Source organism: Callospermophilus lateralis, chromosome 1 (genome assembly GCF_048772815.1).
Source record: "Callospermophilus lateralis isolate mCalLat2 chromosome 1, mCalLat2.hap1, whole genome shotgun sequence".
In the NCBI taxonomy this organism is placed as follows: domain Eukaryota; kingdom Metazoa; phylum Chordata; class Mammalia; order Rodentia; family Sciuridae; genus Callospermophilus; species Callospermophilus lateralis.
This window is the reverse complement of record NC_135305.1, coordinates 140,073,801-140,100,912: the sequence shown is the minus strand read 5'-3', so window position 1 is coordinate 140,100,912 and position 27,112 is coordinate 140,073,801. Positions and strand designations below refer to the sequence as shown.

At 43.3% G+C, this 27,112-nt stretch overlaps 2 protein-coding genes across 4 annotated transcripts in view; one reads left to right on the top strand and one right to left on the bottom strand.

Moving 5' to 3' along the window:
• Positions 1-27,112, bottom strand: part of Smarcb1 (SWI/SNF related BAF chromatin remodeling complex subunit B1) — a 34,476-nt gene that overhangs the window by 4,124 nt on the left and 3,240 nt on the right. The window contains exons 2-7 of one of the 2 annotated variants that reach the window (XM_076865089.1): positions 24,091-24,229; positions 22,268-22,397; positions 19,035-19,172; positions 16,529-16,656; positions 9,033-9,199; positions 3,640-3,830 (exon numbers count right to left, since the gene is read on the bottom strand). In XM_076865089.1, the coding sequence (XP_076721204.1) occupies positions 3,640-3,830; positions 9,033-9,199; positions 16,529-16,656; positions 19,035-19,172; positions 22,268-22,397; positions 24,091-24,229 (893 nt within the window). The remainder of the gene's footprint in view (positions 1-3,639; positions 3,831-9,032; positions 9,200-16,528; positions 16,657-19,034; positions 19,173-22,267; positions 22,398-24,090; positions 24,230-27,112) is intronic. The other variant, XM_076865131.1, reaches the window with a different exon arrangement.
• LOC143408049 (tropomyosin alpha-3 chain-like) lies at positions 26,145-26,983 on the top strand. Of its 2 annotated transcripts, XM_076867323.2 has the most exons (2): positions 26,157-26,308; positions 26,443-26,983. In XM_076867323.2, exons 1-2 carry the CDS (start codon positions 26,241-26,243, stop codon positions 26,921-26,923), a joined length of 549 nt encoding a protein of 182 aa, XP_076723438.1. In that variant the 5' UTR covers positions 26,157-26,240; the 3' UTR covers positions 26,924-26,983. The 2 variants fall into 2 exon arrangements, with proteins under 2 accessions (XP_076723427.1, XP_076723438.1); XM_076867312.2 differs by having other exon boundaries at positions 26,145-26,983.

Sequence of the window (27,112 nt, the reverse complement as noted above, 5' to 3'; positions counted from 1 at the left end):
GTTCAGTCCCCAGTACCAAAAAACAAACAAAAACCCCGATCCAATTTAAAAACAGGTGAAGACTTGAATAAGCCATGATTTCAAAGAAGATATACAAGTGGCCACTAATACAGGACAAGATGCTCAATTTTATTAGTTATTAGGGAAATGCAACTCCAATTACTTCACATCCACTAGAATGGCTATGATACAAAAAACTAAAGAAAGAAAAGACAGATAAGTAAGTGCTAGCAAGGATTTCGAGGAACTGGAACCCTCACATTGCTGGTGGGAATGTAAAATGGTGCAGCTACTTTGGAAAACAATCTGGCAATTCTTCAAATGATAAAATAACAGTGAGGATAATATCATCTGATTCAGCATTTCTACTCATAGATATATATACCCCAAGAAAACTGAAAACAAGTGATCAAACAAAAACTTACACATGAATGTTCTTAGCATTTTTCACAGCAGCAAAAAGTAGAAACAAACACCATAAGCCAATCAACTGATGAGTGGATAAATGAAAGGTAGTACAGCCATAAAATGGAACACTATTCAGCCATAAAGAATGAAGTTCTGATACATGTTACAACACCGATGATCCTTGAAAGCAGTATGCTAAGAAGCTAGTCATAAAAGACCAAATAGTGAATGACTCCATTTATAGTATGTGTCTAGAATTGGCAAAACCACTCATAGAAAGTAGAGTAGTGGTTGCCCAGCTCTAGGAGACTTGGAAAATGCAGGGAGTAACTGCTAAAGGGTATGGAGCTTCCTTTTGGGGTGTCCTAAAATTAACTGTGGTGATGATTTTGCAGCTCTGTGAATATACTGAAAACCAGTGCCTTGTATACTTTAAATGAGTGAATCTGTAGCCTGTGAATTGTATCTTAATAAAGCTGTTATAAAAAAAAACAAAACCTCAGGGCTGGTGGGCAGAGCTTAGAGCTTCAGCATAACCTGAAGCAGGCCCTGTAGGGCACAGCAGGGTTGACAATAGTCTCCCTGGGAGAACAGTTAAATTCCCATGAGGTGGGATGGGACAGTGGGTAGAATGTGAGCTGGGGTCAGGAGACACAAGTTCTGGCTTCTAGCCTTGCCACAGTGAACTGCAGTTCTGCTCTTTAACAAAAGGTCCCCATCCAGTCCTTGCCAGGTCTCTTCCAATGTGGGGAGCATCCTCATTGCCCAGTTGAGACATGACACATAGAATGGCACAAATAGTCCTACCTGGTGCCAAAAGAGATGCTTGGAACACTTACTAGGCCCCCTGGCAGGCCACTATGGAGGGAATGTGTGTTTAGCCATGTATTTAGCAGTCTGTCTTTAGTCCCAAGGGTTTGAAACCTGCACTAGAGACTGCAGTTGGACAGGGGTCAATGCTCCTTAAAGGATCAGACAGAATCCTGAACTGCCTCAATAGGAGTTCCTCAACAGTGGTTCCTCTGGAACCACTCGGAACTGGACACAACTAGGAGTTTGGCAAGGAACTAAGGCTAATGGCTCAGGTCATGTGGTCTGGACAGAAGAAATGCAGCTGCACACTGGCCACCAAGGGAAAGGATGCCAGGAGGACCCATCAAGAGGCCCCAAAGCTTCATCTCCTGAACCTTGACTTGGGCATTAGTGGCTGCCATATGACTGAGTGAAGTTCAACATCTCAGTATCTGGCTGTTGGGAGCAGCAAACCTGTCTGTCACCTGTACCTGTCAGTTGGGAAGGAGAATTCCAGCTTGATTGGTGCTTGTAGGAGGGGGTGCTTGGTGTTGCTGTCACTCCCAGAACCTGTGCAATGTCACAGGATTTCAGAGTTAACTCCCTAGACTACTCTTGGGCCCACTGGATCCAATGGCCTTGGCTCCACAGGAGACACCATGACTGCACCCTCAGGCAACCCTCCTGCAGGAATAGAGAGGAGTGGGCTAGACACCAGGGTTGATCCCCAATGTAGGAAACAAAACCACTTGGCAGAGCTGAAGGAGGTCACCACAGATGACAATGATGTGCATCTCAGCACAGCAAGCACTCAGCCTGAAGGGCTCAGCTGTTTCCAAGGTTAAAGGTATGCCTCATACCTTCTTTCTTGCTCAGATTTACGGGAAGCCTTAAAAAAGACAGCTCTTGGGATATTCAAGAAAGCAAGCTAAGATGCAAACCTACTTAAAAGCTCCATGAACTGTCAAATCTTTGCAAAAAAAAGATCTTTGTCCTTGATCCTCCTGTAGCATTTGAGTCTGTCTTCCCTGAGTGATCAGTGCAAATGAATGATGACAGTGTGAAGGGTGTAATCAACCCTAACACCTGTTTTGATGAAGTAATACTTGTGGCAGCCCACTCCAGACACCATTCCAATCAAAAAAGGCACTTAGAGGACAGATCAGAAATGATGGGGGGTGGGGGGTGGGGTTGTGGCTCAGTGGTGAGCCACATGTGAAGCACTGGGTTCGATCCTCAGCACCACATAAAATAAATAAATAAAAGTATTGTGTTCATCTACTACTAAAATATATATAAACAAAGAAAGAAATGATGTGGCTTCTGTTCCTGCAGGCTTGAGGCAGGAGCCTTCAGACTTTCGGAGGCCACAAGCAGAGTCCACTGGCCTGGAAGTGGTTTTTATTTTTTGTGGGGGACGTACTGGGGATTGAACTCAGGGGCACTCAACTACTGAAGCCACATCTCCAGCCCTATTTGTATTTTATTTAGAGACAGGGTCTCACTGAGTTGCTTAGTGCCTTGCCTTTGCTGAGGCTGGCTTTGAACTTGCGATCCTCCTTCCTCAGCATCTTGAGCTACTGGGATTACAGGAATATGCCACTGCGCTCAGCCTGGAAGGGTTGGTTTGTTTATCTGGTGTTGGTGAGGGGCTGAAGGTTGTGTTCACACTTTCAGTTACTCAGCCAGCCTGATACTGCAGGCAGAGATCAGGTTGACCTGTTTTTTCCTCTTCAGTGGCACTCAGTATGGCACCTAGTCCTGCAGTATACTCACCAGGCAGAGATATACATAAAGAAGCTGCCAGAGGACTCTCTAATTAATGCTTGTGAGAGGGGAGGGGCCTTGTTTTACAAAGATGAAGAGCATGGGGGGGCTATAGTTGTGGCTCAGTGGTACAGCGCTTGCTTAGCATGTGTGAGGCACTGGGTTCGATCCTTGGCACACATAAAAATAAATAAAATAAAGGTATCATGTCCATCTACAACTAAAAAAATAAAAAACAGAACATGGGCAGGGGGAAACCCTGATAGAAGGAATAGGTTGGGACAGAATGCAGAGGGGACAGAATAGCACAACAGTTGGGGAGCAGCTGCTATGAGGATGGAGGATTGAGGGGCAAAAGATATCAGGTGTGGTCCTAGGAGGATGTGGGGAAAATGGAAGTAAGGATGTCAGGTTCCCGCTGATAGAACTCTAGTCTTTGCTAGGGACCCTATTAAGTGCCTACAAAATGCCATCTCTTTAGCTCTAACCCTGCCTATGACTGGTGAGCTCTACTGAGATATGAGGCAGGAAAAGGACAGAGCCGACAAACAGACCTGGCCAGGTCCCTGAGAAGCTCAAGAAAGCTGTGAAAGCATTACAGCTCCCACAGAGAAGTATTTCCCCAAAGGGGTTAGAGATGCGAGAGAGGGAGAGAGGCATACACCATCCTACCTGAAGGCATAGGTCTTCTGATGCCAGCTCAGTTGTCCCCGGATGCTGTATGCGATGGTGGTGACAAACTCCCCGCCCAAGCCCAGCTCTGAGCACAACTTCAGGGCAAACTTCTCTGGTGAGTTCTCCTTCTCTGACATGTCCCACTCAAACTGGTCCACCAAGGAGATGTTTCCCACATGGATATTCAGCTGTGGCAAGAACCAAAGTGCAAAGTGAGAGCAGGCAGGACCGTTCTCAGCCTAGGAGGTTGTGAGGAAATGGGATACAGCTTGCTCTGGAGCCATGAGGCTTAGAGTGGACCCTGCCAACAACTCACAAGCTAAGAACTGGGCTGGCCTTTGTCCTTCCATTTCACCATCTGCAAAATGGGCTGACCCCACAAATGTTCCAAGGGGCTCTGGCCATCTCACTTTTTTTTTAAAAAAAAGGTTTATTTTTCATCTTTCTTTATTTGTGCATGGTGGTAGGAATTGAACCTAGCGCCTCATGCACACTAGGCAAACACTCTGCCACTGAGCTATATCCCCAGCCCCTTCACTTCACTTTTATGCATTCCCCTGGATCTTCATCATTCCTTTATCTGCTCTTCACCCTATGGCAATTGATCTTTATGTGACTTTGTTGACCAGAAAGGACTCAACTCAAATGTTACTGATCAGAAACTGTCCCCGAGCCTGTCTTAACCCATCATCTATGCCCGAATTCTGTTGCTTTATAGAGCTTACTCCTCTTGGAAATAATTTTGCCAAACATGTCACAGATGCATTTACACCTGTGCCAATGTGGCAAGGCAAAAGATAAGCCTGGAAGTGCAACAGAGGCAACAGCCAGTTCCTCTCATGTTCCCCCTACAGACCCCTCACAGCATGTGACACATAGCCAAAGGTATCCAGGCCTAGGTGTGCAGTTAGGGAGTTTTCAAAAGTGGATGCCCAGGAAGCCAACACTCAGATCCAGAAAAAACAGCCCTGTGCTTCAGAAGCATTTACCAATGTCCGCCCCCTCCCTCGGATTAGTTCTGCCTATTCTAAAACTGGACATTACTGAACAACACAGGATGGACCCTCTGGGGTCTGGCTTTGTTCCCTCAGCATTTTGCCTGTAAGATTCCAGTAGGGGGCTAGAACCCTCCCTCATCACTGCCCAATCCTCCATTGGGTGAGCAGGCCACAGTGCACCTGCCCATTCTCCCTGCTGTCCTTTAGTTTTTAAGACCAGGACTTGAGTGGGCAGATGAACAAGAGGCATGGCCAGTAAATAGCCCTTATGATCCAGTCCACCCAGAGACTTCTACCTTTCTTCAGAGAAACAAGGGAACTCCAAATCCTGACCATGTTCATGAAGCCCTGAACCTTTGAGCCCTTTGCACCACTCTGTACTAACTAGAATGTTCTCTGTATCTGGTCAAGACCAGACACTTTTCAGCACTTTGACCTCAGCTAAAGACCCTACTCCTGAGACCTCTCCTCCCCACCAGTCCTTTTCCACACCTTCCTCTCCTGTTTCTTCACAGCACTTAGGACTCTGAGACCATCTCAGGCATCTGCCTGTTTTCTATTTCTCTGCCATCCCATGAACTCCTGGAATCCCCAGTACAAGCTTGAGGGCATTTTGAGAAACAACCAGTCCTTGTGACAGAACTGGCAAGGAGAGGGAGGAAGCTGTGGTGCAGAGCTGCAATAACCCACACAAGGCACATAGCTGGGCAGTGTAGGCTGCAGTCAAAGCCCCCGAGGCCTTTCCTGTCTCCATGCTGCACCATGCCTGGCAATCAACCCAGGTTTCTGGAAGAGAATTGGAGCTGCATGTTCCCAACTGGAATCCAATTCTGGGCAAACCATATAAGTGCTCGGACAGGAAAGAACATCCAGCAGCAGGCAGCTCACAGAAACACTGAAGTGGAACCTGCCTGGATCACAGGTACATTGTTCTCATCCAAGAAGCTGCACCACCCCAGGCTGACGGACTATGTTGCCTGTTCCTGCTATTTAGTCACTAATCCACTTGTTTATCCAAAATTACAGAAAAAGCTGTCCTGGGGTCAGGGAGAGACAGACGCTAAGTGGGTTGACCGAGTAAATACACGGTATGTCAGCACTAAATGCTAGACCAGGGAGGGAAACAAGAGAGAGGTTAGAAAATTGAGCCAGCTGTAGTAGTCAGGTTAGAAAGGGCTCTCAGGGATAAAACAAGTGAATGAACCCAGAGAACAGGCAACGTGGTTCCCTGGGAGCAGGGGTTCCAGGCAGGGGACAGGGTAATGCAAAGGTCTGAGGAAATAAGGCCCAGAAACTTGGAAACAAAAACAAAAACAATAAAAAACAAAAACAGGGATGAAATAGGAGAGAAGATGAGAATGGTAAGGGGCCAGGGCCCAGGCTAAGAAGGGATAAAGGGTTGTCAGAAGGGCTCAGCTTACACAGAGGGAGCTGTGGAGCTTCTGGAAAATTCTGAGTAGAGGAGACACTGATGATACTGATGGGTGGTGAGAAGCAGCTGGACTCCACGTGGGTTCAAAGAGACTAAGCTGATTTAGGATCCTCCAAGCAGGCATGTGACAGGACCAGGCTTCGACCTGTGTCTATCTTACTCACCCTGGAATTGAATAGATCCAAAGCAGGCCAGGTTCCCTGGTAAAGGTAGCCAGGCCTGGGCATTGGTCCTGGCATTGCCAAGATCATATGTAAAAGGCTGCTTAGAACTAAGTCACTACTTTCTCAGGAAAAAGACATTTTCAAGTGCTACTCTTCCTATCTTCCATCAAAGAAGTCTGTCCTCAAAGAAAAACCCAGATGTAATGAGAAATCCAAAGTGTGACCTTCAGTTCCTCACCTGCAAGATGGGTCACCACCTCAGGGGTCAAGTTGCCCACAAGGCTTCTGGCCTGAAAAACAAAGCACTATTCCAAGAAACACAAGCTTCTCTGAGCCAGCTGTATACTCCCTGTGGTACCCAGTCTGATCCCAATACTGGTGGGTCCTCTTGCCACTCATCCAGAAGGCAAGACAGGAAGAAACCTGACCTGGGGATGGTCTCCCAACAGCCTACCAGCAAATGCCGTCCCACACTTGAGAATTATAACTAAATCAGAGGGTTGCTAGGACAGCTTCTGCTTAGGGGATCAGGTATTGGCCCCTAAAGGACCTGTAGCTGCTGGACAATTTTCTGTATGGTTGCTTCAAGGTAACAGCAACAACAACAACTAAACCTAGTACTCAGAATGAGAAAAATATCAGGGAAACTGGCTAGATATGTAATGTCAGACTCACCAGCAACCTGCATGTGGCTGGTCCCATCGGGAATCAGATGATTGAGCAGGGCTAACCTTCATGGCCTCATCCTCACCATAGTTGTAAGACAAGGCACAGGTACATAACAGAACCCTGTCCTCTAGAGCCAGAAGGCTGTGCTTAAAGACACAAGTGAAGCAAAACATACTGTAGCCCAGTTTATGTCTGTTAAGACATGATACTTTATTTATGGAAAACCTTAAAGACTACACACACACACACACACACACACACAAATGAATGAATGCAGCAAAGTAGCAAGATACAACATACAAAAACAGTTGCCTTTGTATACACTTACAACACTCTGAAAAGGAAAGTAAGGAAACAATTCAATTAAAATTAGCATCAAGAATAAAAAGATACATAGAATTAGCTTAAAGAAAGGGATGAAAGACTTGTACACTTAAAAAGTATAAGACATGGCTGAAAGAAATGAAAGAAGGCATAAATCAATGGGAAGAAGTCCCATGTTCATGGAGAGAAGAATTGATATTGTTAAGATTTCAATAGTACTCTAAATGTTTATAGATTCAGTGCAAACCTTATCAAAATTCTAATTTTTTCCCCACAAAAATAGAAAAAAAATCTATCTTGAAATTGGAATCTAAGGGACATTGAAACAACCAAAACAATATTGAAAAAGAAGAATGATACTGGAAGAAGTCCCACACATCCTAATTTCAAAATTTACTACAAAGCTACAATAATCAAAACAATGTGGTACTGAAATCAAGACAGACATATAGACCAATGGAAGAGAATGGAGAGTCCAGAAATAAGCCCTCACATATATGATCAAATTTGACAAGTGTGCCAAGAACATTCAGTGGAGAAAGGACAGTCTCTTTAAATAAATGTTGCAGGAAAATTAGATATCTACATGCAGAAGAATGAAATCGGACTCTTACCTAGTATTATATATAAAAATGAACACAAAATGGATGAAAAGTGACAAAGAATCATAAAGCACATGCCTAGCATATGCAGATCGGTAGGTACAATCCCAAGTACTGAGAAAAACAAACCCAGATGAAAGATCTAAATGTTAAGAATTAATACTATTAGCTGAAAACAGAGAAGGAAACATTTGTGACATTGGATCTGGCTGTGATTCTGAGATATGATGAAACCAAAAGTACAAGCAACAAATGAAAATTAGTCAAATTGATGTCATCAAAATTCAACTTTGGGGCTGGGAATGTATCTCAGTATTAGAACACTTGCCTAGCATGTCTGGAGCTCTGGGTTCAATCTCAAGCAATGCAAATAAATAAATAAATAAATAAACTTTTATACATCAAAGGACACTATCAGAGAATAGAAAGGCAACCCACAAAATGGGATAAAATATTTACAAATTACGTATCTGATAAGGGATTGATATCCTTGATATTCAAAACAGAGAACTTATAAAGCTCAGCAAAAACCCAGTTTGAAACAGGTAAAGGATTTGATAGAACTCTTGTACACTGTTGGTTGGAATGTAATTGGTAAAACTGCAATGAAAAAGTTTGGTGGTCCTTCAAAATATCTTTAAAATATTAAAAATAGATTACCATAAGATCCAGCAATTCTACTTGTGGGTATGTAACCCAAAGAATTGAAAGCAGGAACATAGACACATATATGCACATTTGTTCATAGCAGCATTATTCAAGATAGCCAGAATATGGAAGCAACCCAAGTGCCCACTGATGGATGAATGAATAAGTAAAATGTGTTATATATGTGCAGTGGAGTACTACTGAGACTTAAATTATCGCTGGACTTGGCCCAATCCACCAGATGATTGCCCACTTTACCAAGGGCTTCCCACTCTGCCCACGGGCAGCCTTCACCTCCTTTGAACCAGACTTTGCTCAGTGCCTGGTAGTATTAGAGCAACATCACCTGAATCTGCCTAGAATGTGATACCTTAATCTGAGAGGTCAGCCTGCCCCTGCCTGGGGAAACAGAATCATGTGTTTTCTGAAAGACCGCTCCTAGAAACCCTGTCCCACAGCAAAGAACCCAAAGATAGGCTTTTGCCAAGACCTTAATGTACACTCAGCACCCTACAATACACTTCCCTTCAGCCCAGGGTGAGGAGTCACCTACCTTGATGATGACACGCTGGTCAGACTGATCCTCCAAGATGCTATCCGTGGGGTAGGACTCGATCTGCTGTCTGATGGCAGAGGCAATGGCTGGTACGAACGTGAGTGGGTTCAAATCCAAATCATCACATAGGATTTCTGAAAACATCTCAGGGGTCATGAGTTTCTCTGAAATCAATGGAGCAGGAAGGCATCACAACAGACTATAGGGCTTCATCTCACCGTTCAAACTTAGCCTCCTGGGGACCTTCCATCTCTGCTAAACCTCCCTGAATCCAGATGTGGATGACTGGAGAACTGAGAGGGAACCCCAGGACACAGGGAGTGGAAGACAAACCACATGATAAGTATCCTTCCTTTTTGGCCCTCATCCAGCAAATATTTCTTCCTCCATGTCCCTGGGGCTTTCTCCCAGGGATAACAACTTATAAAACCAGAGTATAATCTCACAACCAGGAACCTGGTATAATCAAGATCTAGAACACTTCCATCACCATCGGGATCCCTCATGTTGCCCTTTTGTAACCACCTCCCAACTCTCTCCTCAATCCCTAGAACCACTAATCTCCATTTCTATAATTTTTGTTATTTCAAGAATTAACATTTCAAGAATGTTATATAAATGGAATCATATTGTATATAACCTTTGGGGATCACCTTTTTTTGTGTGGTACTGTGAATTAAACCCAGGGACACTTTACCATTGAGCTATATCCCCAATGTTATTTTTTTTAAACAAGGTCTTGCTAAGTTATCTAGGCTGGGTTTCAATTTGTAATCCTCCTGCCTCAGCTTCCCTATTTGCTGGAATTACAGGTTTGAGTGCCACCATACCTGGCTGAGGATTACATTTTTTTCATTCAACAAAATTCTCTGGAGATATATCCAGGTTGTCATTTCCTTTTTATTGTCAAGTAGCATTACGTGGTATGGAGGGATCACATTTTATTTATTCAACCACTGAAGGACATCAGGTCTGTTTTCACTTTCTGGCTATTATGAATGAAACTATTATGAACATTCATGTGTAGGCTTTAGCATAAACTTTATTCTCCCCTTGCAAAACTAATTTAGCTTTTTAGTTCCTTTGACTTTCCATAGAAATTTTAGGATAATCTTGTCAAAACAAAAACCTTCTAGGATTTTCAGAGGAATTGCATTAAACTTCTATATCAACTTAGCAAGAATTGACATCTTAAGTCTTTTATCAATGAACACCGTATGTCTCTCTGCTTAGATTTTTAAAATTTACTTTCATCAGTGTTTTATAAAGATTTCTGGCATGCAAGACATACACATATATATATATATATATATATATATATATATATATATATATATACACATATATATATATATATATATATTTACTCCTAAAATATTCTTTTTGCTATTGAGTAATTATAAATGGTAATTATAGTAGACCATGTTTTGTTGCTATAAAGAAACAACAGAGGGGGCTGGGGTTGTGGCTCAGTGGTAGAGTGCTTGCCTAGCATGTGTGAGGCACTGGGTTCAATTCTCAGCACCACATAAAAAAAAAAAAATAAAGTTCATTGACAACTAAACAAAATATTTAAAAAAAAAAAACAGGCTGTGAAGATATTATATAAAAAAAGAGGTTTATTTACCTCTGGGTCAGAGGTACAAGAGCATGGCACCTGCTTCTGCTCAACTCTGCTGAGAGCCTTATAATGGAAGGCCAATGGTGGGAGTGTTTGTAGAAGGGATCACATGGCCAGAAACCAGGAAGGAGCTAATCTTGCTCTTTTATAATAATCCAGTCTCAAGGGAATTAATTCATTCTATGAGACCAGCATTATTCCCTTCCAAAAGCAGCACCCCCATGACCTAATCACCTTCCATTAACCCCACTTATTAAAGCTCCAGCACCCCAATACTGCAACATTGAGGGTCACACTTCCCACACATGAACTTTGGGGCAACAAATCACACCCAAACCATGGCAGTAATATATTTTTAAATTTCAGTGTCAACATGTTTGTTAAATACAATTAATTTTTATATTTATCTTATATCCTCTGATCTTGATGACCTTAGCTATTAGTTCTAAGTGTTTTCTTACAGACCATTTGGGATTTTCAACATATACAATCATATCATCTTGTAAATAGGGTCAGTTTTATGTTTTCCTTTCTGATCTATATGGCTTTTCTTTCCTTTTCTTGCCTTCTTGTACTAGCAAGAACTTCCAGCATTATGCTAAGTAAGAGTAGTGACAGCAGATATCCTGGCCTTGTCCTTGATTTTAGATAAAGAATTCAGTGGGTTTTTTTTTTTTTTTTGATACTGGGGATTGAATTCAGGGGCATGTGACCACTGAGCCACACCTCTAGCCCTATTTCGAATTTTATTTAGAGACAGGGTCTTGCTGAGTTGCTTAGTGCCTTGCTGTTTGCTGAGGCTGGCTTTGAACTCACAATCCTCCTGCCTCAGCTTCCAGAGCCACTGGGATTACAGGCGTGCGCCACGGCAGCCAGCCAGCTTTTGTTTTTTGTACGTTTGTTTTTGTTTCAGTAGATGCTCTTCATCAAATAGAGGAAGGTTCCTACTATTCTTATTTTTCTGACAGCTTTTATCATGATCAGACGTTGAATCTATCAAATGTTTTTCTGCATCAATTGATATGATCATATGATTTTTCTTTAGTCTGTTAATACACTGAATACATCTTTGCATCCCTGGAATAAACCTCTTTACTGGGATTTTTTTTTTGTTTTTGGCAGTGCTGGGGATCAAACTCAAAGAGACTTGAACATGCTAGATAAGCACACTAATGAGCTATAAACCCAGGCCTTTTAGGAGGTTTTTGTGTGTGGGAGGGGGGGAATACCAGGGATTGAACTCAGGGGCACTCACCACCGAGTCACATCCCCAGCCCTATTTTTGTATTTTATTTAGAGACAGGGTCTCACTGAGTTGCTTAGTACCTTGCTTTATAGCTGAGACTGGCTTTGAACTTGCAATCCTCCTCAGCCTCCAGAGCTGCTGGGATTACAGGTGTGTGTCACTGTGCCTGGCCTTTTAAGATTTTTTAAATTACAAATTATTTTTCCTTAATGGTAAGGGCAGTTCAAATTATCTATGATATTGGGTGAACTGGGGTAGTTTGTGTTTTGCAAGGATTTGATCATTTTTGTGCAAGCTTTGAATTTATGTGTGTACAACTGTAGTATTCCCTTTCTTTTGATATCTGCAAGGTCTGTACTAATGTATTTCATTCCCAATATTGGTAATTCATATTTCTCTTAAGTCTTGCTAGAAGTTACCAACTTTAATGATCTTTTAAAATATCAGCTATTTCATGAATTTTCTCTAGTTTTTTCTAAATTTCAATGATTTCTGCCCTATTACATCCTTTTTTTCTATTTGCTTTTCTCAGTTCTTCTTTTTTTTTTTTTTGGTGATGCTAGGGATTGAACCCAGGGCTTTGGGCATGTGAGGCAAGCACTCTATTAGCTATATCCCCAGCTGCTTTTCTCAGTTCTTAAGATGGGAACTTAGAATTCTGATTTGAAGTTTTTCCTGTCTTCTATTATGCACTAGTGCTTAAGATTATCCTCAGAGCCCTATTTTAGTTGAATTCCACAAATTCGGTATGTTGTATTTTTATTTCTAATCCATGAATTAATGAAGCATGAATTATTTAGAAGTATGTTGTTTAATTTGTAAATTTGGAGAACACATTCTATATGGCTTCAAATCTCTTAAATTTGTTAGGGCTTATTACATGTGATATGGTTTATATGACATATATTTTCATTGGCACTTAAAAAATGCATATTCAGCTGTATTGGAGTGTACTATCCATGCTCATCAAATTCTGTCATAATGGTGTTTTCAGGTTTTTATATAATCTTGCTGATTTTCTTTCCATTTGTTCTATCAGTTGCTGAGAGAGGGCTACTGAAGTCTCCAACATAATTGTGGATTTTTTCCTTTCAGTTTTGTTTTTGCTTTATATTTATATTTTATTTTAAAAGTAAATAAATATAACTAAAAACACAGCAATTCAACAGCAATTTTAGCATCTTAACCACCAGTGATTTTATTTTTTTGGTACTGGGGATTGAACCCAGGGGCACTTAGCCACTGAGTCACACCCCCAGCCCTTTTTTGTATTTTATTTAGAGACAGGATCTCACTAAGTTGCTTACTGCCTCACTAAATTGCTGAGAATGGCTTTGAACTTGCAATGCTCACACCTCAGGTTCCCAAGCTAATTACAGGCATGTGTCACTGCACCCAGCTATGGCTCTTTTTTTTTTTCCTTCTTAAGTTGTCACTGGACTTTTGTTTATTTATATGCAGTGCTCAGACTCAAACCCAGTACCTCAAACATGCTAGGCAAGTGCTCTACCACCAAGCCATAACCCTAGCCCTGGCTATGGCTCTAATATACACTACATAGCACCCAACGCAGAGGAAGAGTCTGCAGGACACTATTTTGGTTCTCCACATAGTTATACTAAATTACCTTCAGTGTTTATTGTATTTTACATGAGGACTCCTATGAAGAACAGCCCAGTGAAACTTGTGGGGACACAGATTGATGCTGCTTTTCATTATGTAATACTGTATCCTTTCCAAGGGTCATGGGGAAAGTTTCTCCTGGACTCAAGTATATTTGTGATATTGTTTCTTCTGAAACAAAGGCTGCTTCTACTTTTGATCATACTGAGAATTGTGAAACTGATAGTTCATGTATGTTTCCATCTATTTCTAAAGACCTGAGAGCAATACCAACCTCTCAGCAATGTATGCTAACTACAATCTGAATATGAACCAGAGCCCTGGCTTCCTCTTATATTGCTTACTTTCATTTTCTCCTTTTTCTTAAAAACTTTTTCATTTAAACTAATCTTTTGTATCTAGTGTCCTTATGCAACCTATCTTACATCCCTTCTGGAACAGAGTGAGGGTATAAGCAAACAAAGGATCTTTCTATGTGTTTTGAAAGAAAAGAAGCAGGACAATATATATTCAATTTGGACAACTAAGTTCCTACATTGGGCTAGGTTTTACAGTAAGTGCCATAAGAAAAGCATCAATAAAAACAAGGTCCTACTTGCTTATCATGTGTGAGGCACTGGGTTCAATTCTCAGCACCACAAAATAAATAAATAAACAGATAAATAAATAGACAGATAGAAAAATAAACAGAAATTTGTGTCTACCTACGACAAAAAAAATTTTAAAAAACTAAAAATAAGGTCCCTGCCCTCAAGAGGCTGAAATACAGAGGGAAAGGAATTAATTAACAAATAACTATGTTTTGATCTGGAATGTCTTTTAAAGACCCAATAAAGGCATAGTTCCTAAATGGCATTATCAGGAGATGGTGGAAACTTAAAAGAGGTGGCCATGTGCATGTATGAATATGGCATAGCAAATCCCCCCATTGCTTAATTATAACTTATCAATTTAAAAAATGCAAAAAACGGGGTAGGGGGCAATGGGAGGTTTTTAGATTGCTAGGGGTATGACCTCAAAGTGGATTGTCCTTTATCTTTTGCTTCCCTGTCACAAGGTGAATGGCTTTTGATCTATCATGTAATGTTGTGCCAACCATGGGCCCAAAGCAACAGGGTCAACCAATTATGGACTGAAACCTCTAAAACTGTGAGCCAAAATAAATCTTATCTCTTTATAAGTTGATTACCTCAGTTTTATTATAGTAATGGGAAGCTAATATAAACTATGACAAAGGCCAGCTGAGATAAGCAGTGAACAGATGTTGTGTAGCACCAGCATCGTCTGCCTTAGCCCTATGCAGGGGACTCATCAGTGATATGTACCTACACCATCTAACTCAATACAATCTCCTGGAACCCCTTGCCAATGTCCTCTCTCGCTAGATAATCTATGGGCTTTAGAAGATTGAAACTTGGCCTGCAAGACTTATTCCCAGAACTGAGTAAAGGCCCTTGAACTCAGATCTGGAATGCCAAATGTCTGGGAATAACAGAAGGAAGCAGCCTGATCCTTCCAGAAAGCTCATGACAGCCACATAGCAACAACCTCTCACATTCTCCTTAGGAAATCCCCTCTGGGAGAGAAATGTCATAAATGAATATGCTATCTGCCATGGAAACATCTACAACAGGGGAGTTCCAGGAAAATAAGACACTTCAACTCAACAGAAAATTCTGCACCAATTAAGAAGATGAAAGAAACAAGGAAGGTCTTTATAAACGGGGGTAAAAAAAACCCTGAATATTCCAATACTTATGCTGTAATTACAACTATATTAATATATGTGTGTGTAGAAATGACCAAAAAAGAAAAGGCAAAACTAAAAATATTAATAATGAGATCCTGGTAATTTTAAACTTTTATCCACTTAAAAATGATACTGCTTCTTGTCTGAATATATGTAATATGATTATTTTAAAACATTTGACAGAAGGGTTGGGATTTAGCTCAGTCGTAGAACATTTTCCTAGCATGCATGAGGTCCCAGGTTTGGTCCCCAGCATCACAAGGAAACAACAAAAAAGTCTGACAAATTTAGAAAAAATATAAAGAAGAAAGTAAACACATACAGAATCCTCCTTCTCAAATGGGAGAAGCACCCTAAACACTCTAGGGCATATTTCCTCTTAACCTGTTTATATTTATACCAACAGTTTTGTTGAAGAGCTGGCATCTGCCCACAACTTAAAGATGTCTGAAGAGATGAGGGGAGAGGCATGAGAACACACATGTGCTTTGTGAAAGAGGGTGGTGAACAGGGATGAAGGGAAGGTATGGGAAGGGCCAGGTGTCTAAACCCTGTTTGAGCAGCATCTTTGTTATTTTGGGGGACTGGCAGTCTGCCCTGCCAGGGCCCTTTAACCACTCAAGCTCACCTGGTGAAGGAGCTTGAAGCTCATACACTGCTACAATTTGAATATGGTTTATGCTCACCAACACTCATGTTGAGGCTTGGTCCTCAATGCAGTAGGGTTGGTAGGTGGGGCCTAGTGGGAGGTGCTTGGGTCACAGAGTTAGAGATCTTACCAAGGGATGAATGGCTTTTTCCAGTGAGTTCTCACCATTGTGGGATTGGTTTAATTACTACAAGAGTGGATTGTTTTAAAGCAAGTCCACCCCTTGCTTTGTCTCTTTCACACACCTCCCCCTGTACTGCCATGAGTTGAAACAGCATGAGGCACTCACTAGAAGCTGACAGGTTATAATTGCCTGATTTCAGACACACCAGCCTCCAGAACCATGAGCCAAAGTAAATCTCTTTTTCTTTATAAATTACCCACTCTCAGGTAGTTTGTTATAGCAACAGAAAACAGCCTAAGACACATGCCTAGCCCACAGGAATAGAGTACTGTGGCAGAACCAGGATGAACCCAGAGTCCACACCCTTAAGAACTATGCCCCAATGCTCTGAATGTCAGGTCCAAAATCCACCAGACAGCAGCTGGTGGGAAAAGGAGTTATTTGCACATAAGGTCCTGCCCAAATCAACCACCCACATACCATTCATGTTCCAAGTAAAAGCATCCCGCAGCTTCTGCCCATCGATCTCCATGTCCAGCCGGATAGGCACCAGTACCTCAGGCTGGGATGCATTCTCATGGATTACAGCTGGGTCGTGATCATCAAAGCTGAAAGTGAAATGGCAGCAGCAGTCAGACAGGAAACTATGCATCCCTGTGCCTGTGGCCCCAAGCATGTGAGTTTTTGCTTTCCTCTGTACTGCTGGATCATTGTAAATGGTTTGAAGGGGAAAGACCACTTCTTATAAGGACCTTCACTTAACACTGAGGCAGCACAGATGAGTGAGTCCAGCAGAGGTCCTAAGGCCAGAATCGAATAGGGACTGGAGGGGCCATAAATGACAAGTATCCGCCTGTCTGCAGATAATGCTGCAACAGGGTAGAGATGCACACTTCATGGATGCACAGGGAAGGGACAGGAAGCTACTGACTCTGAAAGTGGAACAAGGTCTAGATGTACTCTAATGAAATATTTAAGCCCCAAATAGAACATTCAAAGAAAACTATGGGAAAGAAGAAGAGCATTTCCAGAAGAGAAAATACTCAAGGAAAGGCCAAGAGACAGGAAAATGGATGAACTGCAAAGGGAGCAGCAAACAGACTGCTGAAGGTAGAGAGAGATCACATGGGAGAGTAGTCCTGGCGAACACCACAAAGCTGATGGGTGTCAAAGTGATGACAGTTCTCCATCTCAGGATGTGAAATCTGGCTCTTGCCCTGAGGGAGTTCCAGGAAGATTCTGAGCAAGAAACTGATGTATTTTAGGAAAATAAAGAGGGAAAAGACAGTGCAGGCATGTTGGTGACAGGATAGAGTGGAAGCCTCAGTTGTTTTCTTCCTCTCAGACTGTGAATTGCCTTCAGAGAGCTAGGGAAACAGATGACAGACCAATGAGGAAAACACTCCCAATTGCCAGGGATGAGTGCTCTGGGGAACAGAGACAGGGAAACGGGTAGGAATGCTGGAGAGAGCAGTGCCCACTTGCAAGGGGGAGATGACACTCAAGTATGAAATGGGAAGGAAGGGAGAGGAAGGGAGGGAGAAGTGAAGGAAGGTAGGAAAGAAAGAAAAAAGAAGGGAATGGGGGAAAAGGGAGGATGAGTGGGGTAAGGATGAGCCTTGCAGATGCTGCTAAAAGTGAGCTCCAGCAGAATAAAGTGCAAGGCACAGTCCTGGGCCATTTGAGAGCAACAAGGAGGTCGATGGTTCTGAGGCAGGGTGAGTGATGCAGAGCACAGCACAGTAGCACCACCACTACCAGGCCAGGCCTCTGCTGGCCTGGCTGGTGGTGGTGAACTCATGCCTCTGCTCTGAGTGTGATTGGGAGTCTGGAGGATTCTTTGAGCGGCAATAAAATATGTCCAAGCAGAGGCCCATGATGACTGCAGAGTTCAAAATGCAAAACGAGGAGACAAGGAGAGGCTGCTGCAAATTCCCATGAGACCTGAGAGGAAGCTGGCCAAGGGTGGCCCAATTCCAGAAACTCAGGGGTTTGTGCAAATAATCTGCAAAGACTAGACTTGTGGTGTGAGAAAAAGGAAGGAGAAGAGAAAGAATGCAAGGCTTTTGGCCTGAGCAAGGGGAAAGATGGACACTAAATCTCACAATAGAGAAGTTTGCAGTTACCAAGTGCCTGGCTAAGGACATAAGGAAGGGTGGTGGTCAGGGAGGTCTGGGCCTCAGAGACAAAAATGGGGATAGAAGCCTGCAAAATGTTCCCCAAGATATCTATGTTCTAATCTCTAAAACCTGTGACCATTACCTCATGTGGGCCCAAAAAAGGAGACTGCAAATGTGACTAAGTGAAGGACCCTGAGAGATTATCCAGCCGGGTCCTATATTATATCAGTGCCCTTCTAAGAAGAAACAGAGGGACCTTTCACACACACAAAGGGAGAGGCCATGTGACCAAGGAGGCAAGGACTGAAGTGACGTGGCCATAAGCCAAGAATTGATCACCACCAGAGCCAGAAGAGACGAGGAACAGATTTGCCGCTACAATCTCCAAAGGGAACACAGCTCTGCCCAAACCTTGATTTTGGCCTAGTGAAATGATTTTAGATTCTTGGCTTACAGAACTGCAAAAGAATAGAACCTGTGCTGCTTTAAACCACCCAGTTAATGGTGGTTAGTTCTAGCAGTCACAGGGAACTGATATAGTGAGAGTCATGTGGACAACAGACTGGCAGTGGCCAGCTCGTAAAAAACGGAGGGCAGAGGAAAGGACTGAACCCCTGGGAAGATGCCTGAGATACTGGAGAAATGAGGAGGAAAAAAGTGAAAAAATCAAAACAGGCAGAGCCAGGGAGACTGAGGAAAGCCAGGGACAAGTCCTGGGAGTCAGGGAAAAATAGTCTCTCAAGGAGGAGGAGGCAGCAATGTAGCATGATGGGAAAAACACAATGTCACAGCATAGTATTCTCTGGAAAGGGGACTGAAAGTCGTTGAGGAACAGACATGGAATCTACATGGCAGCATTTCCTCACCAAAGGGGGAAAGTTCTCTTCTTGTCCCGGCCCATGCGGTTCCTGTTGATTGTGGTGGAACATGGCACAGCATCCAGATGATGGGAGCTGTTGGGCAGGGTGGGCACCCACTGGCTGTTCCTCTTGGCCTTCTGTTCCCTGGGAGAGACACAGGAAAAAGCACCCCAGCCCTGTAAGACTAGGAGACTAATTCTGTTCACCAGTCCTCTAGTCGTGGATACCTGCTACACTGCTGCTAGGCTCCCGCCTATGAAGGATGTCTGTACACCCTGAGTCTACAGGGCTCTGTTCCTCAGGCTCTCACTAGCATTGTACAGTGGGCAAGGGTGCAAAGGAGCATTAGACATGGTCCAGAGCATGAGTTGGTGCTAACCCATAGCTATGGCTACATGCTAGGCTTGGCTCCCACAGAAGCATGTCCTTAATTATGGGAATGAATGCTTTCCAGAGGAGTGGATGCTGCAGAGGAGCTTTAAACACTGAGTCATGGAGGGGTTCATTGTGGGGAGGAAAGGGTGTTTAAGGAAAAGTTCAGTAGCAGTAGGGATAACAGCTCTATGAGCTTTCAAAGGAGTGGTAGAGGCTGGACAGAGATACCCATCACAGGGTCTCAAGAGTTTTGTGAGAAACTGACTTACCAGCACATGACTAAAAGTCCTCAGGGTTAAAAGGGAGAGATAGCATTAGACTATGATTTTTTTTTTTAAAAGACAGTCTCACTCATGTAGCACTAGCTGGCCCTCCCAGGCTCAAAAGATTCTCCTACCTCGGCCTCCTGCCTCTTTCTTCCAAGTAAGTGGCACCATAGACTTGTGCCACCGTGCCCAACAGACCATGACTTAAGACGTGCCAGGCATCCTGAGATGAACTTGGCAAGTCTTCTGGCTTCTGAGCTTCCAGAGCAGTGGAGGTGAAAAGACAGATTGGTGAATACCTTTTACAAAGTGACACCCAAGGTAATTTAAATAACCCATGTCCCATGAAGGACTCATTCTTTTCTCTGAATTCCAGATACTTTTATGACTGAGAAAATTCCCAAAACTGTTTTACACTGAAGTTCTGGACAGATAAGAGCACTCAGGTTCTTTGTGTATTCATCTTCCCTGGCAAAAAGGCGAGCAACAAGAGAGCAATGAGTTTGTCATTCACCTTTATATCCCTACTAACACCTTTATATCTGCACATATGACTCCTGCAATAACTTTCTGTTCAGAAAAAGTGGTGACAACCACTTGACAGCATTCTCAAGGAGCAATCTGGGGAAAGTAACACATAAGCCTTTTTCCTTCCCGTGGGTGATGAAGGGCAGAGACAGTAGCCAGGCCTGCCTCGGCCCTGGGTCCTTTAACTGTTGTTGTTTTTTTTTTTTTTCCTAAAGCTGTGGCCACTTATACTCCCAATGCTGAGGTTTGGGATCACCCCTTGAGTGTGGGTGGCAGCAGGGAGAAATTTACAGTACCCAGTCAGCTTAACTAGACAATGCAAATGATGTTACACATCACAGACATAACAAATATAAAAAACAGACTTAGTCATACACAGAATGTGAGAATCTAAGTCATGAACTCCAACCTTGCTCCTCATGCAAGATCTTCCCAGAGGCCCCATGAGGGGGCATTCCGCCTCTGCCAAACTGTCCAGTGATGGGGTGGGGAGGCTGACAAGCCCCTTGTCAGGCTGACTGAATAGTGTGGAGCCAGTCAAAGCTGCTTCCCTTGAACCTCTGACATCTCTTACCCCTGTTTATCTTGACCTCCAGGCTAAGAGGATTCTACTCACTCAGCTGGTCCTCAGATGACATGATCATCAAGACTCTGTTTACACTCCATAAAAGGTTTCCAGCTGACTTGTGCAAACTTAAAAGTGCTTTCCATATGTACATAATTTCCTTCTGTGACTTCCTGGTAAAGTCTACTAGCCATCTTTATGTTCCTACCACATCCCTTGAGAGAATAAGAATCTGCCGAGCACACGTCTACAAAACTAGCCAGACTGGATGCATGCCACTTTTCTTGGGGAGAATCAAAAACAATTCAATAGCAGAGTTGAGAGAAAATCTACAAAGAAATTATTTTCCACAACCATACAATTCTGAACAATAATCCTTTCCCCCTAGTGTTTTTTGCTTTTGTGTATATAAGCACATTTTTTCTTGAGAGAAGAAAGCATAAAATAAGTAGGTACAATCTTGTATTCTGTATGTCTCACTCAAGTGAGCCACTTCTAAGATGGCTGAAAAGTCTATTTAATCATGACTCAGAAAGGTCACATTCTAGTCCATTCAAGTGGCTGCAGTTTCTAATACCTGGCCTTCCTAAGGCTGGACACTGAAAGGCTCCATAGTCTCCATTATTATTCATTACTCTTCAAAAAACATCTCTGTACATATAATGGGTCTATGTATTCATTTTATTCTTTTAAATTATTTCCCTAGGACAACTCCCAGGGAGAAACTAATGAACCAGCAAAAAAAAAAAAAAAGTTTGATGTTTTAATGCTTTACAAAAAAATTTATACTTATCTTTAGCGCTATCTCCAGAATGAAAGTGTGGCCAGCTCTATCAGACCTGCCCCAATTCTTTGTTTTTTTTTTTATTTGAATTTTTAAAATTACAGTGAATGTATGAAGGTATAACTGAGAGCATGTGCTTAGCCTGAACAAAGGCCTGGATTCAATTCTCAGCACTCAAAAAAATAATATTAAACATGAGGACAAACAGTCTTCCAGTGTTTGTGTACCTCCTGTATTTCCAGGTCTGAACCATCCTGTATTTATCTATTGGAGGTTGGGAGTTCAATGGTAGAACATGTGCTCAAAGGCCTTGGTTTCAATCCCAGCATCACCGCCAAAAAAATTTTTTTTAAATAAATCTGGATGTATAGACTAAATACAACATACAAAATTTCTAATTACACAGCCTTTTTAATTGTCTCTGAAAAGATTCTAAGTTTTTAAACATTCAAATATATTGTTTCTTTGTGAGTTTATCTGAGCCACTGTTTTTCTGACAAATGAATCCCATGTTCAAGGCACTCCTGACCACTCCCCAGAATTCAAGATTTAGCCTATGCTTCTTAGGAAATCCAGAGACAAAGAAGAAACTTAAGACAATTGTATGCTCAGTGGATAAAGTGGTGAAAGACATTTCAGTTCAACTCTACCCCAACCTGTTCTTGAGTATAAGAATCCCTGCAGGTATCCCTGGAGTACACCTGGGTCAGGAGTATATTACCTGAGGTACGTGGGGGGCTCTGTGCTGATTGACACAGCCTTGTACTTTTCATCATTGCCATCCAAGATCTCTTCCACCTCTGAGGCTTTTAACAGAGTCACGCTGGTGGCCAGAGTGGTATATCCATGATCTGTAAGTGGAAAGACACCGCTGTGGTCACCCTGCTGGCAGTGGCAGTAAACAGCAGCCAGCCAATTGGAGACAGCACATCAAGGTCCTCACATGCAGGAGGTGGGAAAAGCAAAGTGTCAAACTTACTACTGCTGAACACTGGCCTCTTCCAAACGGGTAATCTGGATGGAGGGCTTTTTTAGAAGCCATACTGAGTAAAGCCTCCATTGGGATTGATGTAGACTAATTTTCTCCAGAGCACTAGCTCAGGGGCAAAGGAAGCACTTGGGGCAGCTGCAGCACTAAGGGCTACAATACAGCTCAGGGACTCAAGAAGGCTCCAGAATAACACCCCAGTGGGAAGAGGTCTGACACCACCACAATTCACAACACAAAGCAAGGTGGGGAGATGGAGTGAAAGATGAAGAACACTTTTCTTTTAAAACAAGAGCCCAGAGAGTTGGGAAGAGCTGCTTCACACCAGAAATTTCTGTCCCCAAGCAAGTGTTGTCATGCTATCTGGAAAACAGGAGAGATTCCAGACAACTTGACCTCTAGCTCTTCCAGGGAACCTTGGTCAAGAGCTGCTACCTGTATGCGGGCCCAAGCTGGTTTCTCCTGGAATCAATTGGTTATAGAGAAGGTATGTCCAAAGCACAAGGCAGAAGCATCACCAAGATTTCACCAGGGAGTTGCCGAGGGAAAAGCAAAGCTAGGAAGTCACTGCATTAGTGACTGATGCTCCACTTGGGGCAGAAGGAACACAGAGGAAAAACCATTTTAAGCAAATGAGTGGAAATGTTATAACAGCAAATATAAAGCAGCTCCGGCTCCTGCGTTAAAAGAACCCTGAGTTTGCCCACAGCGGGCAAAACCACAGCAGTACTTACAGATGCAACCAAACAAGACAGACTGCAAAGCAACACAAACACACACACACACACACACACACACACACACGTCTCTCACATGTGGACACACACACACACATGCACATTCTCAGGCTCAGGGCAGCTCTCTACAAGGCATCATTGCCAAACAGGAAGCAGTTTTGTCACATGGCACACTGCATCCAGTGTCCCTGTGGATATGTCTTCCAATGGAGCCCTCAGAATGGCTAAAGAGCATATTTGCCCTACACAGAGCTGCCATGGCCTGAAGCATGCTACTTTCACTAGTGTCAGGCAGCTCACCTAGTAAGCAATAGGCACATGGCAGGCCACGTTGAGCAGGGACATGCACATGAGCTTAGCATACTGGCTGTTGGGGGAATGAAGTGCTATGGGATGGATGTGCTCTGGGAGGCAAGCAGTGAAAGCCTCAGAGGGGAGTGGGGGCTGGGGCCACCACCCGCCACTAGGGCTGCATGGAGGATGACTATGGCAACACGCCCACGGCAGATGACAGAGCATCGCAGCATTCCTAAAACGTTTTGAAACCAACATGTCTTCACAGCACCTGCTACTGTCCCAGCCCTGGTCCTCAACCCCCACTGGCCCAGCTGAAAATACCTGACAATGGATAACCAATAGCTCTCTGAGCTGCACTCTCACCTGAGCTGCATGTGTGCTTACAGGGCAGCCCTGCCCCTGGGATGCTCCTGCTTGGCTAAGGTCAAGGCTGCAGTGAAGACACTGGAGTGAAAACGTTTTATCTTCATGACATAAGCGAGTGGTTTTGAAACAGGTTTACAAACCCTCGTGAAGACGCACCCTTAGTGTTAGGTTTTGTTTTTTTACCATGTGACGATGCAACTATTTTCTTCCTCTCTTCCACAGTGGCTAGTCGCCTCCAGAGTGAGGGGTATCTCTTGTACAGAGAACCTCGGAACATACGGAGGTAGTTTCCCACCTATGAGGTAAAGCAAGAAGGCTTATTATGAGGGTCACATTTCCATGTAGAAGGGGAGGGTCCTGGTATGCAGAGGATCTGTTGGATTGAGTGTCCAACAAACAGGCCTTCAGGTGGACCCCAGGCGCCAGGCTTTCAGCAGCAATAAAACACATTCTGCTGACATCAAGGGTTCAACAGCAGTGCACATCTGGCCTGCATCTGTGCATTCTGACAACAGAATCAAGTTCCGAAGGGTCTGACCAGATGTCTACAAGGGAGGCCCCCAGAGCTTAGTAAGAAGACCCCAGAGTTTGGCAAGAAGCTCATGGTGATTTGATTTTAGAATAAGGATCTCTGGCACTTTCCATAAACGCAAAGCTTCTTTGACCTTCTTTTATCTTAAGAAGCAGACTTTGATATTTTTATGATGTAATAAACACTGAAAAGTCTTTTAATTTTAGACAGATGCATGGTAATTTCCCCATGGCCTGTGTTGCTTTGTTTAGTAACAAAGCCCAAACTGAGGATACCAAAAGAATTTTCCAAAGAGTTAAAAATCACTTATTGACAATCACCAGGCTGCCACATAAATCATTACTTCCCCAAACAATAGCTTCAGTTTGTACTATATAGAAAGTAAATTTTTTCGTGAAAAGAAAGCTAGTCCTAAAGTTTGTATAGATACCCCATAGTCTCAACTTTTCAGAAACAGTTGCTTCAGAGTCACATTGTAGAAGACAGCCACAGATGGGTACCAGGTGCTAGTTTCAACTGCACCCTAGAATTATATGCTTAGCAACTCTGAACTTGCCCTACAAAGGTGCACTTCTATATTTCTCCCATTCTATCTACCCAGAATAGTATATATTTATTTAGTAAAAGTGCACATCTCCATGTTTCATAAAGGGAAGATCAACAACCAAGGCTCCTAAACATCATAAGAAGAGAAAGACAAAGACACAGTGAGCCCTCTGTGCCAGACAGAGAACACAGACATCTTGTTGCTATCTGGCATGCGTAATGTTACCATCCAAGGATAAAAGGATAGTTTCCATTAGATTTTTGAAAATATGTTGACAATACTGGCTACCATGATTGCCTTGAAAGTTCTGCAGGACTCTCAGACCCTACACACCTTCCAAGGTCCCTTCAAAACTTAGGATACTGAGGTTTGCCTTCCTGGCTTTGCCCCTGAACCAGGCTTTGCCCTCTCTGGATTCAGATCCTTAAATGTAAAATGAAGATGCTGGACTTGAGATTTCTTAGAGTTCTCTAGCTCTATGCTTCTGGCTTGGTATATCTAGCTGCCTATAGAAGGTGGGAAAACAGTGACATATACTCCTAGTGACTGCAGATACTCTTTGATGACAGCTCCACAATGTCACACAGAGGCACCATCTGTATTGCTCTGGCCAGCCTACCACTCTGAATATAGTGCCTGTTTTCCAAGGTGAAGGACTAATATTGCAGGATCTACTGGAAAATAGTGCTATTACCTAAACCCTTCCCTCAACTCCAAAGACCTGGTGACTGTTAAGCTGAGCCCAAGAGAGTAAACCGCCTCTCCATTTGGGTCTCAGGATGGTTATTCTCACTTAACAGAAAAGACCAGGTGGGAAGGGGCTAAATAAGAAGACTGAAGTCAGCCTTCTAGAACCTAAAATGCATTTGGGGTTGATTCTTAGAGACCATCTAGTCTAAACATTTCATTATACATGTGAGAACGAAGATATCACCTGAGGACAGAGCTTGGTGGTAGAGCATGTGCTTAGCATGCATAAAGCCCTAGGTTGGATCCCCAAAGACAGAAGGAAGGGCTGAACCTAAGCCTCCAGTGGTTTTCTTCCCACCTTGCCACGTGCTGCTTCTCAATTGCTCCATCAAAAAAAAAAAAAAAAAAAAAAAAGGGCTGCAGCGCCGAGAGGAGGCAGAAGGCAGATAACGAGAAGCCGCTGGGTGGGCACCATGGCCGGGATCACCACCGTCGAGGCGGTGAAGCACAAGATCCAGGTTCTGCAGCAGCAAGCGGATGATGCCGAGGAGAGGGCTGAGCGCCTCCAGCGGGAAGTTGAGGGAGAAAGGCGGGCCCGGGAACAGGCTGAGGCTGAGGTAGCCTCCTTGAACCGAAGGATCCAACTGGTTGAAGAGGAGCTGGACCGTGCACAGGAGCGCCTTGCTACTGCCCTGCAAAAGCTGGAGGAAGCAGAAAAAGCTGCTGATGAGAGTGAGAGAGGTATGAAGGTTATTGAAAACCGGGCCCTAAAAGATGAAGAAAAGATGGAACTCCAGGAAATCCAACTCAAAGAAGCTAAGCACATTGCAGAAGAAGCAGATAGGAATAATGAAGAGGTGGCTCGTAAGTTAGTGATTATTGAAGGAGACTTGGAACGCACAGAGGAACGAGCTGAGCTGGCAGAGTCCGGTTGCCGAGAGATGGATGAGCAGATCAGACTGATGGACCAGAACCTGAAGTGTCTGAATGCTGCTGAAGAAAAGTACTCTCAAAAAGAAGACAAATATGAGGAAGAAATAAAGATTCTCACTGATAAACTCAAGGAGGCAGAGACCCGCGCTGAGTTTGCCGAGAGATCGGTAGCCAAATTGGAAAAGACAATTGATGATTTGGAAGATAAGCTGAAATGCACCAAAGAGGAGCACCTCTGTACACAAAGGATGCTGGACCAGACTCTGCTTGACCTGAATGAGATGTAGAGCTCCCCAGTCCCGCCCTGCTGCTGCTCCTCCCTCTGACCCTGACTCCGCCTGAGGCCAGCCAGCCAGCCCGCCCGAAGCTGACCTTGAAACTGAGGGCTGATCTTTAACTGGAAGGCTGCTTTCTCCTTTCAAAACCCCCTCGACCCCCTACCCCCTTGTCGTTTTCACCAAACTGTCTCTGCTTCT

Bases quoted from the DNA above. Each gene is read 5' to 3' on its own strand.
- LOC143408049 (XM_076867312.2), top strand. From the start codon at position 26,177: ATGGCCGGGATCACCACCGTCGAGGCGGTGAAGCACAAGATCCAGGTT.